This window comes from Hypomesus transpacificus, chromosome 23 (assembly GCF_021917145.1).
Source record: "Hypomesus transpacificus isolate Combined female chromosome 23, fHypTra1, whole genome shotgun sequence".
NCBI lineage: Eukaryota > Metazoa > Chordata > Actinopteri > Osmeriformes > Osmeridae > Hypomesus > Hypomesus transpacificus.
In genome coordinates this window covers 5,542,859-5,566,521 of record NC_061082.1, presented here as the reverse complement: position 1 = coordinate 5,566,521, position 23,663 = coordinate 5,542,859, and the positions used below count along the sequence as shown (strand labels likewise).

Below are 23,663 nucleotides of genomic sequence, written 5' to 3'. Positions count from 1 at the left end.
AGGGCCCCTGGCTCCACAGCTGGGGAGTCGTTCTCTTCTCTGTGATCACGTCCACGTTTCACCATCACTGACTTCTTAATGAAACAGGAGTGGCGGTTACAGGAAGCAAGATGAGACTTACAAACACACACACACACACACACTACACACACCCACGAGCACTACACACTTAAACATTAGACTAACAGAATGATAAATTCAGCCTGGGCCTCAACATAGCATATTTATGAAGGTGCAGTCAGGTAGATCAGATGATCCCCTGGCGGGATCCTGGCAGTGCTGGATTGTTTACCAACAGACAGCACCACACCCTCAGAGACGCTACTGATTCGATCAGGTTGTTCTGAGATATTGCATCACGCAAAGGGTTTTCGGCGGTAAACCAACCATGTGCCACAAAGCAGGCTTCATGACAGCATACTAAAGATGGGTATCAGCACGGCTGTCTGCGTGCCTACGTGTGTCCTGTCGTCGTGACGGCGAGGTGTACCATGACGCCTCTGGCTCTGGACATTGCCAGTGCAAGCTCTTCCTGACATCAGGGACCCGTGTCAAACAGAAAACAGACTTTTCTTTTCTTTTTTACTGTGTGCATTTTGTTCCTTCCCGTTGGACAGGAGAGCCCAGCTGTCTGTTTTCTGCCTCATACCTCTTCTCTCTGTGTCCACAGGAAGACCCAGCACAGCTCCCTGGACCAGAGCTCCCCTCCTCAGACAGGGATGTCCACTTACAACCACCCTCTCCTGGGGATGTACGACTCCAAAGACGACTTCCCCCTCCGCAAGACAGGTAGGACCCCGCCACTGGCCCCTGAGGGCGCAGGTCTGCAGGGCCTGGTACTCACTGCCGGGGACCCTAACCCTGGAACTCAGAGGATGTTTTCAAGTTGCATTATTTAAACAGCATTAAACCGTGCAGTCAAACGATGAACCGGAAGGTACTGGCCTTCTGCGAGACTTGTACAAACCCAAACTGTGGTGGGTATAAAGGCTGTGGTGTAAACCACGGTGCAGCACCTCCTTCTCTGCCTGGGTGATGTTTGGCTGGCCTGTGATTATTCACTTAGCCTCTGGGCTGCTTGGCAGTCTAACATCCAGTCGTCCCTGCTGGAGGCCCACCAGTGTACTGTGGAAGACTGCCAGGCCCCATCACGGCTGCCCTGTCCAGGCCCAAACACAAGCAACATGACCCAAACATGACTGGGCCTACAACACATTCCTGTGGAACACCTGAACAGTCTCTGAATGTCAGTTGTAGTATCAGAGAGGAGAGTTGAGCATGACTAGTGTTGTAGTATCAGAGAGGACAGTTGAGCGTGACGTGTTTGGGGAGAATGTTGCCGTTTGCTTTTAAGCTCAAGAGATAGGAGAGCCAGACTGCACACACACCCACACACAAACACACACACGTAAACACACTCACACATCTCTAAATGGGGTGTGATCTGACTGACCAGATAACATCCTAAACAAGGAAGTTGGGTGAAATGCTCTCGGTATCAGTTGACAGGCGTGGTGATTGACGTCATGGGTGACGTTGTGAAGTATGTGCCATGGGATCGCAATCTATTCATGCAAATATGGAGAAGTTGTTTTGAGAGTCTTTTTTTAATGGAATTTTAGACCAGTATTTCCTTGTGTGATATTTACACCCTTGTTGTCATGTGAGACAACATGGGTTGCTTCTAAAGGCTTGCTAGATTGAATATGCAAAATTTAAAAATGCATATTATGCTAGCAAAGGGCACTACATGACATGTAGCCAGTGCCTTTGACAGTTTACATTTTAATGTAACTATTAGAATTCCCTTTTCTGGCACAACTAATATGCATATAATATAATTTAAAAACCCTAATCATTAAAGGCAGCTGGTGGACAACAGCTAAAGTATTTCCAAGTTCAGAACAGATGTGGATTACCCTGTTAAGAACCAGCTAGTGGTGAAAGCTCACTCCATTAGTCCAGTTGAGAGCCTCTGACTCAACAGGGATGGTGGGTAATTGGGTGGGTTTGGAGAGCTAATCCACACACACAGAGTGATGCTGGGACCTTCTGGTTAGAAGAGAAGGCCAACACTATGGTCCGGAGCAGAGTGCTGGCTGCCAAATGGGTCTCCCCTTATGAAGGGCACTGAGAGAGAATCAGAGCAGCGGCTTCAGCTAGACTAGCCTGTGTGTGTGTGTGTGTGTAGAACAGAGGTCTGCACAGCCTCCGACAGTCTGACGGTCCATGTGTTGAGTATTTAAGCAAGTGACTGTTTGAAATGAATTAGGAAGATTTTCAACGCCCTGTGCAAGTCGTTAGTTCCCTGGAAGAGGAAGACCCAGAAACTGCTGCCATCAGCACACTGGACAAGCGAAAGCTTCCCATTGTCCACACGTACACTCCACACACCTCCACCCCAATTAAGACTTATCTCCCATCACAAGCCAGCTCTGCCTGTGTGCTTGACATCCCCTTCCCACTACCAACCCACACACTCTCTGTCCTCTCTCCCCTGCCGCCTCGACACACCTTAGTTAGGCAGCGGAGCGTGCTGCGGAGAGCTCCTTATCAGGTTTGGCTTCTAACAGCTTTATGGGCTTATTAAAACGCATGCGGGTTAAGACTGCAGTCCCCCCAACACACACCCACACACACTGTCTCATACACACACACACACACTGTCTCATACACACACACACACACACACACACACTGTTGCGGCCCCGCCAGCACCCTCCGTCATGGCTAACAGGAGCGTGTGAAGGCTATACATTTGAACAGCGTCTTGTCCCATTCTAGAGGATGCTTAGCCGCTCTTAACTGTCAGCGGGAAAGTGTCACGTGACTCCTCTCCCTCCCAGCCTTGACGTTGTATCTCGAACGCCCCTCACAGTATGTGCAGTCACCCTGTGCTCCGCAAAAAGGAAAACAACCTTGAAGACCGCTTAACGGCCACAAAACGGACTGTTCTTGACCACACACTCCAAGCTGTGAAATATGGACGATTCATTTTGCACCTATGAGGATGGGGCATGAAGCATTGATTAGCATTCAATTCACTTTCTAAATTGTCCTTGGTAATAGGGTGTACTACAGCACCTGAAGGACGGCTTACTTGCCAATTAAAAATGTTGTACCTTTTGAGTTTGTCAGATTTTAAGGGCAACCTTTTTAGACCATGTTCCAAGTCCGTGAAACCTTGTTACCGGCCGACTTCTCTAAGCACACAGAGTGGTGTGCTCCGGAGCAGTGTTCATCTTTTGAAGGACCACCCAGGACACATAACATTAGCATATTCATCTTCATTTAAGCCCAATTCATTCTATTCAGACCGCCAAACATGAGCCCCAATCACGGTCTATTCAGCCTGCAGTGAAGAGCCTCTCCAGACTCCAGGAATAGATGCTTTTTGTTGGCTATACTGCGTCTGGAGCACAATCACATCAACACTGCTCCACCGTCATCAGGCCCATTTTCTCAACTGACGCAAACAGTAGATGACTAGTAGCTGTAAATATCGTTTTGAAACTTTGCTCTTTCTTTTTAAAATAATCGTTTGAAAATATGTTTTTATGAATGAGAAGGTTATGTTGTAAAAACAGCACCCTGAAGTGAACATGTGGAGTTCTAATCAGGTCAGGATGAACACATTCCACAGACGTATACTTTAAGGGTGTGTTCACACTTGGCGGGTTTGGTTCGATTGAAAACAAACTCTGGAGCGGTTCACTTGATGAACGTAACGTGGACCAAAGACGTCTAAACTCCTTAACTGTCCAATCATGTTGCAACCTTAACCGTATGCCTTTTGTTTAGGTTCGCTGTACAAAGAAATGCCAGTCAGGAACAAAAGTACCGAACTACAAGTGTGAACACACCCATGTTATATCTGAAATAATATCATGGTAATCCACACAGAGTTGAGGCGCAGTTCAATTTTTACAAGCATATTGATTCCCTTTAATCTCTCTGTGTGTGTTTTGTAATATGGAGTCCTTATCTCTCAAGCTTTCTGGGATGAAGATCAATAAGTTTCGTATTAGAAGCCCTGATTTGCTCATCAGTCAATACACAGTCAGGCACCTTGTTAGTTTGCAAAAGGAATAGGTTACCCAGCTGTGGACTTGCAGGGTTGTGTGTAACGTGCTCACTGAAGACATCAGGGTGGGGGGAGACAGTTTCTGTAGCGTTGGACATAGCGTTGAGAGACCTGTGGTGAACGGATGGAAGATGGAGGATAAGCGAAGAATACAAAGAGATAGCATGAGAAGTTGTTGAACAGGACCGTAGAGAATGGGAGAAAAGCACAGAGGAAGAGAGAGAGACAGAGAGAGAGACTGAGAGAGAGAGAGAGAGACTGAGAGAGAGAGAGACAGAGAGAGAGAGAGAGAGAGAGAGAGAGAGAGAGAGGGAGAGGGGGGAGAGAGAGGGGGAGAGAGAGGGGGAGAGAGAGAGATAGAGGGGGAAAGAGAGGGAGGGAGAGAGAGAGAGAGGGGGGAGAGAGAGAGAGATATAGGGGGAAAGAGAGGGGGAGAGAGATAGAGATAGAGGGAGAGATAGAGAGGGAAAGAGAGGGGGAGAGAGAGAAAGCCTGGTGTCAGCAGTACTGGTCCCCTGCAGTGTGCTTTAGCCTGGCCCACTGCGAACACCCTTCAAAGTCACTACGTCCCGATGTGACCCCCCCCCCCCCCCCCCCCCCCACTGGCTCAGAGCGCCTGCAGACAGCCTGTAAGCCCCCCCTTCACTCCTCTCCAGACCTCCTGCATCAACACTTTCACTCTCCCCCCCTGGCTCCCCTCCCCAGACCTCACAGAACAGACTCCTGGCAGCAACTTCCTCTCCACCCGCCCGCCCACTACACCTCCACCCCCTCCTCTATCCCCTGGCCAGTCCTCCCAGTCCTCTCCACAGCTGGCTGCAGGCCCTGGCTGCAACGACCAGAGCAAGCCTGCAGGCCCTGGCTTGCTCTGGTCGTTGCCCACTCATCTCCCGTGAACGCAGCTCAGCATTACAGGCTAATAACGCCCTCTGCATCTCTCCTGCATCTCTGCATCTCTCCTGCATCTCTTCTGCATCTCTGCATCTTTCCTGCATCTCTGCATCTCTGCTGCATCTCTTCTGCATCTCTGCATCTCTCCTGCATCTCTGCATCTCTCCTGCATCTCTTCTGCATCTCTGCATCTCTCCTGCATCTCTGCATCTCTGCTGCATCTCTTCTGCATCTCTGCATCTCTCCTGCATCTCTGCATCTCTCCTGCATCTCTTCTGCATCTCTGCATCTCTCCTGCATCTCTGCATCTGACCTTCCCCGCTGCGTTTCAGAACAGCACTGGTGTGCTCACCCCCCTGATGAATCGTTTTACAGGGTCGGCTGTTCGGGATGGTTTGGGCATCGGGATGTGATGGTACATGCACTTGTTTGTAATGTAAGACGCGTTCAGAATTATAAACATACGTCGAGCAAGCCTGCTTGACTGTGGATGACAGTGGAGGTTTGGTACATGTGAGTTGTAGCTTGACACAGCTGCCCTCTGTTGTGTCACTCACAAGTTCTGTTCCCCCTCGCCAAGGCTTCTCCTCTACTAACTCCCCAAACCACCGCAGCAGCCATCACAAGGCCTCTGACCACAGCCACATCCTTACAGCTCTTCCACAGCCCTCAACAGGACGGCTAACAGCTGTCACAGGACTCTGTTCACCTTCTTCATCCCCCTCGATAAGCAAAAACATGTATTCAAACGGTATTTAGTTCATGCTTGTGTCTCATTCATAAGATGATTGTGGTTTACTGGCAGTCAGTTTCCACAGGGACAGCTGCACAATGGCACTGCAACGACGGGAGAAAGATCAGAGAAGTCAAAAAAAGAAAATGATGAAAAAATAAATGTATCTGGAGACCTTGATGTTGACTTCAAGTTGATAGCCCTTTAATTTCTCTCCCCATCAAAACCTTTCCCTCGATCCTGTTAACAAAGACTTCTGGACAAGTGCCGTCCACTTACAAGAAGCTCCGCCTGTTTTTTCTTTTTTTTGACAGTCGAGTTCAACCGCAGGTTCATCCCTGTCAGATTGAGAGTGCTCCTTCACTTCACTTTCAAAAAGTGCTTCTACATTATCCATCCTCCCCTGGCCCTGCTCCTCCCACAGCCCTGCCCTGCCTCTCTCAAGTGCATTAAGACAGGTGAACCCTTGTCTCCTTTATTAACAAGGAAATAGGAAGTGGAGAGAAAGGGCTCGTCCACATTTAGACACTGACCATTATAACCACGCAGACTCAAACCAGATCTTGTTGGACCTCGGCCAGCTCTCTGCCCGCTGCCTTCCGCAAACCCTAATGAGCGTATCAGCCCTTCCACGCCAGCCTCATTTGGCTCAGGGTCACGGGCGGAGCAGAGGGTCGACCGGTGGTCAACCGCCTGCGCTGACTGATTTCCAGGCAGAAAGCTGGAGAGAGACAGTTCCAGGGATTCTGGGAATAAAGCATGTAGTGTCTGGAAGAGAGGAGGGAGAGAGGAGGGAGAGGAGGGAGGGAGGAGGAAGAGAGGAGGAAGGGAGGAGGGAGAGGAGGGAGGGGAGGGAGAGAGGAGGGAGGGAGGAAGAAGAGGAGGGAGGAGGAAGAGAGGAGGAAGAGGAGGGATGGAGGAGGAAGAGAGGAGGGAGGATGGAGAGAGGAGAAAGAGAGGAGGGAGGGAAGAGGTAGGGAGGAGGAAGACAGGTTGGGAGCTATGAGGACCTGCTCCTCTAACTGACCTTTAGCTTCCTGAAGGAATACCTTCCTTTTTGTGTTTTTGTAGTGTGTTCTCCCCTGAAGACACTTGTCCTGAGTGTCGTGGTGTGTTGTGTTTCCCCCAGCGTCTGAGCCCAACCTGAAGCTGCGCTCCAAGCTGAAGCAGAAAGTGTCGGAGCGCCGGAGCAGCCCTCTGCTGAGGAGGAAGGAGGGGCCCATCACCTCCACCAAGAAACGCTCCCTCGACACGGCCGGTACACACCCACACACACATCCTCTCTACCTTGCCTCAGGTCACACACAATGCAACACATCCACTAATGTTCTCTTCAACATTGAGACCTCCAGTATCCTTCAGTAGATTCCTGGGAAGGTACGTGGATGTCCCTGGATGTTAACATTGGCTGTTGTCTGGCTGTTTTCCAGAGTCTGTGAGTAACAGCGCCCCTGGCTCAGGCCCCAGCTCGCCCAACAACAGCTCCAGCAACATCCCCAAGGAGAACGGTATGGCTGTGTCCTGCAGCCATGTGGAGGTACGAGCCCAACCTGACCCCCAGCCTGACCCCCAGCCTGACCCACCCTGACCCACCCTGACCCACCCTGACCCTCCCTGACCCTCCCTGACCCACCCTGACCCTCCCTGACCCTCCCTGACCCACCCTGACCCTCCCTGACCTACCTCAGTGGGAAAGGGGGTGGATTTACGTGGGCACATGCTCGTGTATATGTACGTGTGTGTGTGCTGTAGACAGGTTGTGCAGACCACAGGGGTCCACAGACAAGGACAACCAGACAAGGTTGTTTATTTTCGCAGAGGGGTCTGTTTATTGTGTGTGTGCCCGTGCGTGCGTGTGTTGTAAGTACAACTGAGACCATGTGTGTGTGTGTGTTGTAAGTACGACTGAGACCATGTGTGTGTGTGTGTGTGTGTTCCCCAGGCCTCTCTCCTTCACAGGCTGACCGGCAGAGACGGACCCCTGAGCCAGCTCTCTCTGTACACATCTCCCTCCCTGCCCAACATCACCCTGGGACTGCCCGCCACCGGCCCAGCTAGCGTGAGTAGACACACACACATACACACACCAACACTCTCTCTCACACACACACACACACACACACACACACGCTTTTAAACACAGGCAGGCACACATGCGGCACACAGACACAAGCACACACCCCTTGTTACCCTCCCTCCCTCTCCTCTATTTCGGGGGGTATGGAGGGGAGCTTGCTTGCGCAGGCAGGCTGGCAGGCTGTCCTCCTCCCCTGGTGAAGACTCCACAGAAGGGGCCCCTGTGTACAGAGCTCTCTGTTGGCCCTGTGTCTCCCAACCCGGCCTCAGAAAGGCCCCATTCAGACACAATGAGCCGACGTGACGCACACCCGGACCCCATCACATCAGGCCGTCACAGCGTCTGCCTCCCACTCAGAGAATGGCCTCCTTATTTCCTCCTCTTGTACAGGACATCTGGTTCCAGCAAGTGAATGTAGGACACAGAAAAGAAGCCATCAGTGCTGTGTTTGAAGTAAAGAGACCAGACGAAGACAAGTGGAGGATGTGTGTTAGTTAGCTCACTGGTTAAAGGATTTCACTGCATTGATGAGGTTGCAAGTTCATATCCTATCACTCCCCTGGATGTCTATTTGAGTGCATCTGCTAAATGAATCTCAACAAACTTCTATTATCTCACTTATATAATATATAGACACCCAATTTGTCCCTCAGGTTTTGCACTACATAGACGTGTTCGGTCTCAAAATGTGTGTTTAATTCAGGAATCATTACTTCTGTGAAAGTTCTGTTGCACGGTTTTTGAAGAATTATATTATTGGGGGCGAACGTATAACCAGTGTTGCTCCAAAAATCTCACCAGAAATCGGTATTGGCAGTAGTCGCAAAAAGTTGCTACATTATGTGATTTTCTAAATCCAAACCACTTCGGCCCCTCATCCACACCCAATCATAGCACCCAACTCACCTCTGAGGTGTGGGGCAGTGCGACTTTCTATGACAACACGGAAGGACAAACACAGTTTGTTTTCTGCTTTTCAACAACAAAAATGAGATTTCAAAAGTCGCAGAAAGTCGCTAGATCTGTCGTTTGAAAATAATTTTGGCCCAAACTATGGCCCAAAGAGTCCAAATATGACTCTTTCAGGCGCTACGGGGGTGACACAAAAGTTTTCATAGTCCTAAATGATTTTCCTCTCCTCCTGTTTCTTCCAACCCCCTCCCATCCTCCACCTCCATCATATATATTTGATGTTTTGATTTGATACTAGACTGCATATTGTGAATACATATATGTGAGCTTGTTTGAATGTAATCTCCCTCCCTCCCCCCCCTCCCCCAGGTGGGGTCCTGCCCACAGGATGGTGACGGCAGGCTGGCTATGCCAGGGCTCCAGCACGGCCTCCCCCTGTCCTCCCCCTTCCTCCCAGGGGGACACCTGCCCCCCTACCTGGCCTCCTCCCCCCTGGAACGAGATGGCGGGGGACACAACCCCCTCCTGAAGCACATGGTCCTCCTGGAGCAGAGCCTCCTGGAGCAGAGCCACCTGGAGCAGAGCCACAGTCCCCTGGTGGCAGGTGGGGCTACCGTCCTCACCACAACTAAGCTCTGCTCTCCACCACGCCTCCATCACAGAACTGTCTCCGTAAACTACAGAGCTCCTGTACCTACAGAGCTTGACCTTCCACCCTCTCTCCCCCTCCCCCCTCCAGGTCTGGGAGGTCTGCCCCCCCCCTCCATGGCCAAGCTCCAGCGGCAGCACCGCCCCCTGGGCCGGACCCAGTCGGCCCCCCTGCCCCAGAGCCCCCTGGGCCGGACCCAGTCGGCCCCCCTGCCCCAGAGCCCCCAGGCCCTGCAGCAGCTGGTGGTGCAGCAGCAGCACCAGCAGTTCCTGGAGAAACACAAGCAGCACTTCCAGCAGCTACATATCAACAAGGTGTGGGGGGGGCAGCGGAGGGGGTAGGGGGGGGGTGTAGATATGGGTTTCATTAGTGCTGAAGGGGGGGGGGGGGGGCTACATGGCAAGAATAAGTTAGTGTGTGTGTTTGTTCTGGCCTGCCTGGTTCCATGTAAGCCCAGGAACAGCATCTCTGTTCAGGAGCCTACAGATCCATGTGCTCGCTTTCTCTGTTGCCGTAGCAACCTCCGTGAGGAGGAAGCAGCCTCCTTGTATGGTCACCCAGGAAGCTGCTGTGTGTGGATGCTCCTCAGTGTGTGTGTGTGTGAGAGAGAGAGTTGTGACATTCCCAAAGGAGGAGGTTATTATTCTCTTGCTTGTTTTCCCTGAAGCCTCTCCTGGCCACCCAACACACTTTCACACACTCACACACACACACTCCCACACACACACTCACACTCCCACACACACTCTCACACACACACTCACACTCACACACACACTCTCACACACCCACACACTCACTTCTTCCTCCCAGCGTCAGTGTTCAGTCAGACTAACTGTGCCTTCAACACACCCCGCTCACCCACGTAACAGGTCTGGTGACATGTTGGTATCCATTCTGGGATGTTCCAAATCCCAGCAGACGATGTGGTTGGTTGGTTGGCTGGCGGGAACATGTACATGAGGTCATTAAATCACTAAATGATGACAAGGCCATCGGTGCTTGCAGAACAGTCGACTGTGAAAAGGGGATTTTTGCATGTAGTTTGAATGTGTGTCACACACTTGGTTTTGAAGAGTCGACCTCATTATCTCACACCCCGCACTAACCCTGATGTTTGAGCATCATATTCCTCAGGGTTAGAGTCAGGGTTAGAAAGATAACGTCATAATCAATTCATAAATAATAACGTTCCCCATTACAAATCCAACCATGTCTCTTAGAGAGATCAGCAACTTATTTGTTTTACTTTTTACACGTAAATCAGAATGCAGAAGTTTATCTTTTCACCTGGCTTGGCGTAGTCTATGTCCTCCACCACTAGAAGCAGAAGGTTTCAGATCAGTTTCCAGACACAGCAGGCTGAGAGGGAGTGGAGGGGAGGGCAGGGGAGGGGGATGGGAGGATGGGGGGGTGACTGACGTGTTTGGGACTAGACTAGTGTAGCCTGTAACAGTGCCCAGGGTTTGTTGTACTTGTAGAGTAAGCATGACAAGCTTGTCCTCCCGAAACACCCTTCCAGCCTTTTAAATGTGTTTATTTTGTATCCAACTTCAAACTAGCGGCCTCCCTCCTGTGTTTTGGCTTACATTGCAGAGTATAAAAGGAGTATTCCCCTTTAAAAGTAGGAGTTGGAGAGTGGGGGGAGAGAGGAAAGAGAGGGAGAGAGGAAAGAGAGGGAGAGAGGAAAGAGAGGGAGAGAGGGAGAGAGGGAAACAGAAGGGCAAGAGAAGGAGGGTAAAAGACAAGCTTGTTTGGAGAAGAGGGCCAGGGATGAGGCAATAGCTGCTCCTCTGACGTCAATGGACCGTTCCCTTGGTAGCATGCCAACAGGTTCCTGTGAATGTGTGTGTGTTCATGCCTGTGTGTGTGTGTTCATGCCTGTGTGTGTGTGTTCATGCCTGTGTGTGTGTGTGTTCATGCCTGTGTGTGTGTGTGTGTTCATGCCTGTGTGTGTGTGTGTGTGTTCATGTCTGTGTGTGTGTGTGTTCATGCCTGTGTGTGTGTGTTCATGCCTGTGTGTGTGTGTGTTCATGCCTGTGTGTGTGTGTGTGTTCATGCCTGTGTGTGTGTGTGTGTTCATGCTTGTGTGTGTGTGTGTTCATGCTTGTGTGTGTGTGTGTGTTCATGCCTGTGTGTGTGTGTTCATGCCTGTGTGTGTGTGTGTGTGTGTGTTCATGCTTGTGTGTGTGTGTGTTCATGCCTGTGTGTGTGTGTGTGTGTTCATGTCTGTGTGTGTGTGTGTTCATGCTTGTGTGTGTGTGTGTGTTCATGCCTGTGTGTGTGTGTGTTCATGCTTGTGTGTGTGTGTGTGTTCATGCCTGTGTGTGTGTGTGTGTTCATGCTTGTGTGTGTGTGTGTTCATGCTTGTGTGTGTGTGTGTGTTCATGCCTGTGTGTGTGTGTTCATGCCTGTGTGTGTGTGTGTGTGTGTGTGTGTGTGTGTGTTCATGCCTGTGTGTGTGTGTGTGTTCATGCCTGTGTGTGTGTGTGTGTGTTCATGTCTGTGTGTGTGTGTGTTCATGCTTGTGTGTGTGTGTGTGTTCATGCCTGTGTGTGTGTGTGTGTTCATGCTTGTGTGTGTGTGTGTGTTCATGCCTGTGTGTGTGTGTGTGTTCATGCTTGTGTGTGTGTGTGTTCATGCTTGTGTGTGTGTGTGTGTTCATGCCTGTGTGTGTGTGTTCATGCCTGTGTGTGTGTGTGTGTGTGTGTGTGTGTGTGTGTGTGTGTGTGTGTGTGTTCATGCTTGTGTGTGTGTGTGTTCATGCCTGTGTGTGTGTGTGTTCATGCTTGTGTGTGTGTGTGTGTGTGTGTGTGTGTGTGTGTGTGTGTGTGTGTTCATGCCTGTGTGTGTGTGTGTTCATGCTTGTGTGTGTGTGTGTGTGTTCATGCCTGTGTGTGTGTGTGTGTGTTCATGTCTGTGTGTGTGTGTGTTCATGCTTGTGTGTGTGTGTGTGTTCATGCCTGTGTGTGTGTGTGTGTTCATGCTTGTGTGTGTGTGTGCAGTGTTTCCCACAGATTAGAAATCTAATTGTGGCGGGGAGGGGTGGGGGTTGTCAGACCGGGGGGGGGGGGGGGGGGGGGGGGGGGGGGGGGTCGTGTCGTAATAATTCCTTCGTTAATAATTCGTTACACAGTTAATTTGTTAATAATTTGTTACATTAAATATTAATCCAAAATGATTCACACCTTCACAAATTAACAACAACTAACATCATTTCTGCATTATGCATGTAGCAACGCTAGTGGTAAACAACTATTTAACTGGTTGGCTCCATGACGCCGAGTAAGTAGCTAGCTCTTGAGACTTCTCACCAAAAGAACGAAGGGGAAACTTCGAGTACTGTAAGTCGCTCTGGATAAGAGCGTCTGCTAAATGACTAAATGTAAATGTGAGTAAGGTACTTAGCGAAAAGTAGCCTCAACTTTCCTCGACTTTTAGCTACGGCACTAATGCTGAAGGCTCGCTGATATCTGTCGGTCTTACTAGAACGGCATGTGTATGCATTGTTGCTAACGTGTGCTGACGTAGTGACTGTGTGCATATGTGGGAAAGACGCATGAGTGACAGAGAGACGGAGGGAGAGCAGGGGAAAGGAAATGCAGCTGAACGAATACGCTGCGTGTTTGAACCTAAATAGCGATTAAAAAAAAATGTTTTACGAAACGCAATGTGTGGCGGCCGGTGTTGATTCTGTGGCGCACCGCCACAAATTAGTCTGTGTGTGGGAAACACTGGTGTGTGTGTTCATGCCTGTGTGTGTGTGTTCATGCTTGTGTGTGTGTGTGTTCATGCTTGTGTGTGTGTGTGTGTTCATGCCTGTGTGTGTGTGTTCATGCCTGTGTGTGTGTGTGTGTGTGTGTGTGTGTGTGTGTGTGTGTGTGTGTGTGTGTGTGTGTGTGTGTGTGTTCATGCTTGTGTGTGTGTGTGTTCATGCCTGTGTGTGTGTGTGTTCATGCTTGTGTGTGTGTGTGTGTGTGTGTGTGTGTGTGTGTGTGTGTTCATGCCTGTGTGTGTGTGTGTTCATGCTTGTGTGTGTGTGTGTGTGTGTGTGTTCATGCCTGTGTGTGTGTGTGTTCATGCTTGTGTGTGTGTGTGTGTGTTCATGCCTGTGTGTGTGTGTGTGTGTTCATGTCTGTGTGTGTGTGTGTTCATGCTTGTGTGTGTGTGTGTGTTCATGCCTGTGTGTGTGTGTGTTCATGCTTGTGTGTGTGTGTGTGTTCATGCCTGTGTGTGTGTGTGTGTTCATGCTTGTGTGTGTGTGTGTTCATGCTTGTGTGTGTGTGTGTGTTCATGCCTGTGTGTGTGTGTTCATGCCTGTGTGTGTGTGTGTGTGTGTGTGTGTGTGTGTGTGTTCATGCCTGTGTGTGTGTGTGTGTTCATGCCTGTGTGTGTGTGTGTGTTCATGCCTGTGTGTGTGTGTTCATGCTTGTGTGTGTGTGTGTGTGTACACCCAACTGTGGCCTCCTCCTGCTCTGATCTAGGACATTCTCATGTCTCCATCTCTTCCCTCCACACTCTTCCTGTCAGTGTCTCCTGTTTGCGTCTCTTGTCTCTCCTCCTCTCTCACTCTGTCATCTCTCAATTTGTTTCTTCCCACGATAATACACCTTTTTCTTCCTTCTATTTTTGCTTGCCCGCAACAATCTCTCTCGTGGCTCGGTTGTGTTGTTGTTTTCTTGTTCTCTCTGTCACTCCTTCCCCCCGCGCTCTGGTCTGCCTTGCCTCTCTCTGTTTCCATGTTCTCATGGAGTGCTGTGTGAACTGCACGACCGGCCGTCTGTAGACCTTCACCCTGACCACAGCTGCTCTGCCCCGTCCGCTCTGCCCCGTCCGCTCTGCCCTGACGCTCTGCCCCTGACTCTCTGCCCCTGACTCTCTGCCCCTGACTCTCTGCCCCGTCCGCTCTGCCCCGTCCGCTCTGCCCTGACGCTCTGCCCCTGACTCTCTGCCCTGACGCTCTGCCCCTGACTCTCTGCCCTGACTCTCTGCCCCTGACTCTCTGCCCTGACTCTCTGCCCTGACGCTCTGCCCCTGACTCTCTGCCCTGACTCTCTGCCCCTGACTCTCTGCCCTGACTCTCTGCCCTGACGCTCTGCCCCTGACTCTCTGCCCTGACTCTCTGCCCCTGACGCTCTGCCCCTGACTCTCTGCCCTGACTCTCTGCCCCTGACTCTCTGCCCTGACTCTCTGCCCTGACTCTCTGCCCCTGACTCTCTGCCCCTGACTCTCTGCCCCTGACGCTCTGCCCTGACGCTCTGCCCCTGACTCTCTGCCCTGACTCTCTGCCCCTGACGCTCTGCCCCTGACTCTCTGCCCTGACTCTCTGCCCCTGACTCTCTGCCCTGACTCTCTGCCCCTGACTCTCTGCCCCTGGAGCTCTGCCCCTGACGCTCTGCCCCTGGAGCTCTGCCCCGGCAGGCCCAGCGCCTGGCAGGGCCGCTGCCAGATGGCTGCTCGCTCAGGAACACTGACGCTCCTCCAGTGCACTTCATCACAGATACTTTTTCCTGGGTTGTGGCTGGAGCAGCTCTGAGCAGTGAGGTGACTCTGGAGGAGGTCTGAACAGTGAGGTGACTCTGGAGGAGGTCTGAGCAGTGAGGTGACTCTGGAGGAGGTCTGAACAGTGAGGTGACTCTGGAGGAGGTCTGAGCAGTGAGGTGACTCTGGAGGAGGTCTGAGCAGTGAGGTGACTCTGGAGGAGGTCTGAGCAGTGAGGTGACTGGAGGAGGTCTGAGCAGTGAGGTGACTCTGGAGGAGGTCTGAACAGTGAGGTGACTCTGGAGGAGGTCTGAACAGTGAGGTGACTCTGGAGGAGGTCTGAGCAGTGAGGTGACTCTGGAGGAGGTCTGAGCAGTGAGGTGACTCTGGAGGAGGTCTGAGCAGTGAGGTGACTCTGGAGGTCTGAGCAGTGAGGTGACTCTGGAGGTCTGAGCAGTGAGGTGACTCTGGAGGAGGTCTGAGCAGTGAGGTGACTCTGGAGGAGGTCTGAGCAGTGAGGTGACTCTGGAGGAGGTCTGAACAGTGAGGTGACTCTGGAGGAGGTCTGAGCAGTGAGGTGACTCTGGAGGAGGTCTGAGCAGTGAGGTGACTCTGGAGGAGGTCTGAACAGTGAGGTGACTCTGGAGGAGGTCTGAGCAGTGAGGTGACTCTGGAGGAGGTCTGAACAGTGAGGTGACTCTGGAGGAGGTCTGAGCAGTGAGGTGACTCTGGAGGAGGTCTGAACAGTGAGGTGACTCTGGAGGAGGTCTGAGCAGTGAGGTGACTCTGGAGGAGGTCTGAACAGTGAGGTGACTCTGGAGGAGGTCTGAGCAGTGAGGTGACTCTGGAGGAGGTCTGAGCAGTGAGGTGACTCTGGAGGTCTGAGCAGTGAGGTGACTCTGGAGGAGGTCTGAGCAGTGAGGTGACTCTGGAGGAGGTCTGAGCAGTGAGGTGACTCTGGAGGAGGTCTGTCTCCCCGTGCCCTGAGGGCAGCGGGGAGAGATTACAGATGACGCTGGGACTATCCTGTGAGGTAGCGTTCCTGTCAGGTGGTCCAGACGTGCAGACGTCAGAGCAGTGGGAGGAAGCACCTCCACCAGCAGGTCAGGACTCGCCTTGGCAGCAGGTCGTCGTATCTGTCCAGTGGAAAGCTCGTAGTTGAACAGAGATTACCCAGAATCCCTCCTGGCAGGGTGTCGCCCCTTTAGATGTCACAGGATATTAGGATGTGATGACACTCTGACATGGTTCCTCCTCCTGTACTGACCTTGGTGTAACTGCATGACTGTTCAGGTCCGCTGTCTGCCATCGTCATGCACACTTTTCAAACCATTGACACCCCTTTCTCTCCTCTCCCTTTATCGCCCCTGTCTATCTTTCATCCCTCCCCTATCTCTCTCTCTCCCCTCTCCCTGTTTCTCACTCCCTCTCTCTCCCAGATGATGTCCAAGCCCAGTGACCCGGGGGCGGGGCCTGGTGCGGGGGCGGGGCCAGGGGCGGGGCCAGGCCGGCAGCATGAGAGCCACCCGGAGGAGACGGAGGAGGAGCTGAGGGAGCACCAGGCCCCTGAGGGGGGCCGGGCCCCCCAGGAGGAAGGCCTGCCGCGGGGGGGACGCACCATCAAACAGGAGCCCCCCGACCCCCACGAGGACCACAGGGACCAGAGGGAGAGACAGGCCGAGCAGGAGAGACTCTTCAGACAGGTGGGGGAGGAGCAGTTAGGAGAGGGTGAGGGAAGGGTGGGGTGGGGCGGGGGGGGGGGAAGGGTGAGGGAGGGGCAGGAGGGAGAGCAGAGGGTGGAGGATGAACAGAAGAGGATGAACAGATGGATTTTTCTGAGAGCCCAACACGTGTCACAAACACCAGTGAGCAGAATGCAGCCTATTTTAGCTCCTCGTCGCTTCACAAAACAGAACGTACAAACATGCGCTCACACACACCCCACACACACACACACAGACCCCACACACCCACACACCCCACACCTCAGCCGGAACATCAAGTCCTCGTAGGAAACCACATGCCCTACAGCCTGACCGAATCCAATCAGGATTGTGTTCTCCGTCGCCATGACACCCAGACCTCCCCAGGTCCCCCAGCTGTGCACAGAGACACAGGAAGTTGATCAGCGAGGCTCCTGGGAACTGTAGTCCGTGACCACAAGCTGTGCAGAGCGTGTGTAGTACATCCAGGAGGGGAGACAGCTCCTACAGACGACAGCAAACCTGCCTTTGATCTAGCGTTTGTTTAAACACCTTTTAACCAACAAACATGCATCATTATTCAAGGACTCATACTGTACAAACAGCAGAACATGACTACGTTTAGTCATTTGTTACATTATGCATTTTCTTGCATGCATTCAGCGCCATCTACTGTTTCAAAAGAGACATTGCAATACACAATGTGTGTGTGTGTACTCACACGTTGGTGTGTGTGTGAGCAGCAGGCCCTGCTGTTGGAGCAGCAGAGGATCCACCAGCTGAGGAACTACCAGGCGTCTCTGGAGGCTGCTGGCCTGTCAATCACCTTCCCAGGGCACCGCCCCCTCTCCAGGGCCCAATCATCTCCCGCCTCCGCCTCCTTCCCCGTTGTGGTGCAAGACCCGCCCACCAAACCTCGCTTCACCACCGGTGAGTCTGGGGTTTGGGGAGAGGGGAGAAGGGGGTTCATGCTGTTAGACACGTCTGCCAGGCTGGCTAGCCGACAGAGCCAAGCCCAGCTCCTCTGTCCTCGTGACCTCAGGGCTGCTTCACTAGCTCCCCCCTCACTACCCTGCGATACGATACATATCACGATACACATGATTCAATACATCACGATTCATCACGATATCACTACGGAATCACGATACTTACTAAAGTGCAAAAGAACCTCAAATATAATTTGGCTATATACTTCAAAGGACAATCTTGAAGTAAAGAGTCAAATACTATCCCTTATTATTATTGTTTTTTTTCATAAATAAAAGATACATTCAAATAATTATACAGTATATATATACAAATTAAAAAGAGCTAGAGAGTATTGATAGAATGTTGTGAAGCAAAGAATCGCGATTTTGCATTAAGTCAATATATCGGCACAGTCCAGGTATGCATGCACATACACAATGGACCTCCATGTGTGTTCTAGGGGGCTAACCTGTGTGTAACCGTGTGTGTGTGTAACCGTGTGTGTGTGTGTTCCAGGTCTGGTGTATGACTCCCTCATGCAGAAGCATCAGTGCATGTGCGGCAGCACCAACACACACCCAGAACATGCCGGACGCATCCAGAGCATCTGGTCCAGGCTGCAGGAGACTGGACTCAGGGGGAAGTGTGAGGTAGCCACCCTCATCCTCAACCCTCATCCACCACCCTCATCCTCCACCCTCATCCTCCACCCTCATCCTCCACCCTCATCCTCCACCCTCATCCTCCACCCTTATCCTCCACCCTCATCCTCAACCCTTATCCTCCACCCTTATCCTCCACCCTCATCCTCCACCCTCATCCTCCACCCTTATCCTCCACCCTCATCCTCCACCCTTATCCTCCACCCTCATCCTCCACCCTCATCCTCCACCCTCATCCTCCACCCTCATCCACCACCCTCATCCTCCACCCTCATCCTCCACCCTCATCCACCACCCTCATCCATCACCCTCATCCTCCACCCTTATCCTCCACCCTCATCCTCCACCCTCATCCTCCACCCTCATCCACCACCCTCATCCTCCACCCTCATCCTCCACCCTCATCCACCACCCTCATCCTCTCGTACTCATCCTTCTCTCTGGCTCTCTCTCTCTCCACATTTTTGTCCTCATATTGTCCATTAAGTATCAGTAGTTTTGTATCCAGCTGTTCCTCTCTGAGAGTACACACAGAGTAGCACTGACCCCCACCACCCTCACCCCCACCCTCAAAACACTTCAGTTTTATCTATTCTTCAGCAGCAGTTTTTTTCTGGTCAGTAGAGGGCAGCGTGAACCCATATTCGCTGTTATCGTTCTCTCTCGTGATAAATGTTATCTTGCGGGAGTGAACGTAAAGAGATCCCCCTCAGAGATGATTCAGCAGAGACCCCCAGCCCAGGCCAGCCCTGTGTGGTGACATGAAGCTGAGGAGCTCTCTGTGTGCTCTCCCTGCAGGGGTTCTCTGCTGCAGAATGCTCTGGAAAGAAGTATGTGTGAGAGAGAGAGTAGTGTGTGTGACTGTTCTGCCTTGTGCCTTATTCTGCAAGCATGGCAGCACCACACTGGGTTGCTAAGATACAGGTTTTATGGACAACGCAAACAAACAAACAAACAATTAGAGAAGTCGGGTCTGTATGTTTCTCTCTATCTCTCTCTCACACTCTCTTTCTATTCATCTCTACTTTCTTGGGAAACCTGCAAAGTTTTTTACAGATTCCTTGTAGCTGGTGTCACCTTGAGCCCTCTCTCCCCTCCCTCCCTCTCTCCCCTCCCTCTCTCCCTCTCTCCCCTCCCTCTCTCCCTCTCTCCCCTCCCTCCCTCCCTCTCTCCCCTCCCTCCCCTCCCTCCCTCTCTCCTCTCTCTCCCTCTCTCCCCTCCCTCTCTCCCCTCCCTCCCTCTCTCCTCTCTCTCCCTCTCTCCCCTCCCTCTCTCCCCCCTCCCTCCCTCTCTCCCCTCTCTCCCTCTCTCCCCTCTCTCCCCTCCGTCTCTCCCTTCCCTCCCTCTCTCCCCTCCCTCTCTCCCTCTCTCCCCTCCCTCCCTCTCTCCTCTCTCTCCCTCTCTCCCCTCCCTCTCTCCCCTCCCTCCCTCTCTCCCCTCTCTCCCTCTCTCCCCTCTCTCCCCTCCGTCTCTCCCTTCCCTCCCTCTCTCCCCTCTCTCCCCTCCCTCTCTCCCCTCCCTCCGTCTCTCCCTTCCCTCCCTCTCTCCCCTCCCTCTCTCCCCTCTCTCCCCTCCCTCCCTCCCTCTCTCCCCCTCTCCCCTCCCTCCCTCTCTCCCCCTCTCCCCTCCCTCCCTCTCTCCCCTCCAGCCTCTCTCCTCCACTCTCTCCCTCACTTCTCCCAGAAGCTGTAGTTGGCATCAGTCAGGTGACCATTGTTATATATTACTTCCCTTTGTGAGCTTGTCTGTTTAACAGGTGTAGGAGTGAGACTGTCTAGCAGGCAGACCATCACCAAGCCCTGTAGGAGCTCTGCTCACTGTGTTATCTCACCAGCCATGGTGTCACTTAATGTTTGTTTTCTCTCTTCTTCTGTCATCTACCTTCTCTCCCCTCCCTCTCCTTCAACCCCTCCTTCCCTCTCTCCCTCCCTCCCCCCCTCCCTCCCTCTCCCCCTCCTAGTGTATCCGGGGCAGGAAGGCTACTCCAGAGGAGCTCCAGACTGTTCACTCTGAGGCCCACGTCCTGCTGTACGGAACCAACCCTCTCAGACAGAGACTAGACAGTAAGAGTCACTCACACACACACACACACACACACAACATTGTCACTAGATCTAGCAACTTGTCACCTTACCTAGTGACAAAAGAGTCAGGACTAGCGACTTTCTGCTACTGTTGGCAGCCTCCGTTTTCGTTGTCGAGCAACAGCAGAATAACTGGAGAGCTTATTGTACTTCCATCTTATAGCTGCCAATCAGTAGGCTACAACCAGGGATCTTGGATTCAATGCGTTTTTGTTTAGTTAATTTTTGTTTTGTTGTTTATGCTGCTATTACAAAATCTACTCTTTGTTGGGGAAAACATTAGATTTGGGCCATATTAGTATGTATTTAAATGGGCCACAGACAGTCGTCCATTCGACATGTTTAATCTTGCCGGTTAATGCGGTCGTTAGGAAACATTGGTTATCGGTTACCTTTCTTCCTTCAATAAAATGGCCGCGATGCAGAAATTGGCCATCCCTGCGAGGAGTTAGTAGAGTATCCCGACATGTCGCTCGTTTCTCGCTGGCTTGTGAACGACTCGTAGCTATCAGTGTCTGTTAAACAAATCCTCGCTAACGCAGCCAGGGTAACGAGCGCCCCAGGTCCCAGCTGGGAGAGAGAGCTAGCCTCCAGCTGGGAGAGAGAGCTAGCCTCCAGGAGGGAGAGAGAGCTAGCCTCCAGCTGGGAGAGAGAGCTAGCCTCCAGGAGGGAGAGAGAGCTAGCCTCCAGGAGGGAGAGAGAGCTAGCCTCCAGGAGGGAGAGAGAGCTAGCCTCCAGGAGGGAGAGAGAGCTAGCCTCCAGCTGGGAGAGAGAGCTAGCCTCCAGGAGGTAGAGAGAGCTAGCCTCCAGGAGGGAGAGAGAGCTAGCCTCCAGCTGGGAGGGAGAGCTAGCCTCCACACGCTCTCTAATGTCGTGTCCCCAAAGGTAGCCTGCACAAAGGTGCACTTCACTCACCACTACAGAGACTTGGACACAGGTGTGTGTGTGCTCAAGCCCCAGCCTGTGTCAGAGGGGTCAGCTCCCAACTGCTCCCAGAACATCGACATTAAACTTCCACCTGACACCCAGCCAGGGAGGCAACCCGCCCCAACCCCAGGTGCTGCGTCTGGCTGCAGGAGAGAGGGAAGCCTACGTCCTCAGGGTCAGGCATCGTTAAAGTGAAGCTGTAAAACTGCTGAGGCTGCTCTTATATTAGCCCTCAGTGTAGCAGAGAGAGGGGACCGTAGCGACACGAAGCTAGCGGTGATTGTTTCGGAGCTTGTGGCATAGACTAAACCACCTAGGGCATGACAGGAAGAGAGATGTTCAGACCAAGGAGGAACATTGCTCTACAGCAAAGAATAGAAAGGCACACACACACATCTCTTCTCCTCTTTTTCTTCTTTTTAACCTATTATTTCCTGCTCTTCCACTCCCTCTCTCCTCTCTGTTTCCCTCTCTCTCCCCTCTCCCTCTCCCAGGTTCGGTGACCCCCATGTTTGTGAGGCTGCCATGTGGAGGGGTGGGGGTAAGTCCCTGTTCTCATGTGTCTTTCCCTTTGTCCCCATAAATACAGTGCTGTTTGTTGTACCACACACACACACATACATACACACATAGAGATCACACACACACACACACCTCCCCTCAAGTTCCAGAGGCAACAAAAACTGTTGCTCTGCTGTTGTTGCTCTGCTTTCCGTCCAGTGGGTAATTATATCCAGATGTTTTCTATAAACAAGCTGTGTGTGAGTACGGGGGTTGTGTGTGCGTGTGCGTGTGTGTGAGAGTTTGGGGATGTTTGGATGCAGGGTTGGAGTGATCAGGGGTGTTTCCGTGTCTGAATGGAAAGTCTGTGATCCTCCATATTCAGTCCCAAATGAGCGTAGTTGTGTGGGAGGAGAGAGTAGCTATAGAGAGGAGACAGGTAGGTCAGAGCAGTGTGGAGCTGCAGAAACTGGACTGCTGTTCTCACAGGACACAGCAGTGAGGACCAGACTAGTCGACTGGTAGCTCAGTGTCCATGTGTGTGTGTGTGAAGGTTCTTCTTCATCTCCTTCCCTCTCTCCCCTCTTTCTTTATCTCTCTCCCTCCCCCCCTCTCTCAGTGTGTGGGGTGGTGTAACAGTGTTGGTGGGAAACACAAGGGGTTCTGCTCTCTAATGGTAAATGGGACTAAATTGTTGTCTTCCTGCAGTCGCTGCACACAGCACAGGACCAGGGCTCAATTAGGCTGTCATGCTGAGGAGAACCACCGCTCTTTCATTCCAACACGCTCTCCCTCACCCCTCTCCCTCACTTCTCTCCCCTCCCTCCCCCCTCTCCTTTGCTCTCTCTCTCTGTGTCATCCATCCCGCTCTGGTTTCTCTCTCCTCCCCCCTCATCCCTCCTTCCACTTCACCCTTCCTCACATTCCATCCATCTCTTGTTTTCTGACGTAAACTGCCCCCCCAGACTCGACATTCGTGACCAAGTTCTTCTTGGCTCGACTTGAGAGGGCCATGGTCTGTTTTATTATTTATTTATGTTTTATTTATGTTTTATTTATTTTTGTTTTATTATAATGTATTTATCAGTTTCTCTGGGTTGCTCCAGAGCACGCATGGGAGAGTAGGACCTCACACACACACCTCACTCTCTGTTTGTGTGTGTGTGCGTGTGCGCGTGCGTGTGTGTGCGTGTGTGAGAGAGAGAGCATGTGCGTGTGTGTGTGTGTGTGAGAGAGAGAGAGCATGTGTGTGTGTGTGTGTGTGCGCGTGTGCGCGTGCGTGTGTGTTTGTGAGAGAGAGAGCATGTGTGTGTGTGTGTGAGAGAGAGAGAGAGAGAGAAAGAGAGCATGTGTGTGTGTGTGTGTGTGTGTGTGTGTGTGTGTGTGTGTGTGTGTGTGTGAGAGAGAGAGAGAGCATGTGTGTGTGTGTGTATCTTAGTTCTGCTGTGATTAGGCCCAGGGGGCAGGCATGTGTCAGCGTAATCAGGTTTGACTGAATGGCTCGCCTCTTTCTCAGAGTGTGTTGAAACGCAGCACACACACACCCCATGCCCAGAGCCCAGGACTAGCCAGTATCTCATTAGCACCTTTCATCCACTCCTTTATCCTATCTCTTGTTCCTTTGCATCTCTCATCCACATCCTCTCTCCCTGCCTCTCATTCCCTCTCTGTCTCTCCCTGCCTCTCATTCCCTCTCTGTCTCTCTCCCTGCCTCTCATTCCCTCTCTGTCTCTCTCCCTGCCTCTCATTCCCACTCTGTCTCTTTCCCTGCCTCTCATTCCCTCTCTGTCTCTCTCCCTGCCTCTCATTCCCTCTCTGTCTCTCTCCCTGCCTCTCATTCCCACTCTGTCTCTTTCCCTGCCTCTCATTCCCTCTCTGTCTCTCTCCCTGCCTCTCATTCCCACTCTGTCTCTCTCCCTGCCTCTCATTCCCTCTCTGTCTCTCCCTGCCTCTCATTCCCTCTCTGGCTCTCCCTGCCTCTTATTCC

At 52.1% G+C, this 23,663-nt stretch overlaps 1 protein-coding gene across 1 annotated transcript in view; it reads left to right on the top strand.

Annotated features, from left to right (window-relative positions):
- hdac4 (histone deacetylase 4) overlaps nucleotides 1–23,663 on the top strand; it is a 63,248-nt gene that overhangs the window by 13,822 nt on the left and 25,763 nt on the right. The window contains 11 exon segments of the mRNA XM_047045968.1: nucleotides 671–789; nucleotides 6,838–6,966; nucleotides 7,139–7,245; nucleotides 7,651–7,767; nucleotides 9,067–9,301; nucleotides 9,437–9,660; nucleotides 16,267–16,530; nucleotides 17,274–17,460; nucleotides 18,019–18,152; nucleotides 20,125–20,227; nucleotides 21,670–21,716. Of these exon segments, the coding sequence (XP_046901924.1) occupies nucleotides 671–789; nucleotides 6,838–6,966; nucleotides 7,139–7,245; nucleotides 7,651–7,767; nucleotides 9,067–9,301; nucleotides 9,437–9,660; nucleotides 16,267–16,530; nucleotides 17,274–17,460; nucleotides 18,019–18,152; nucleotides 20,125–20,227; nucleotides 21,670–21,716 (1,666 nt within the window).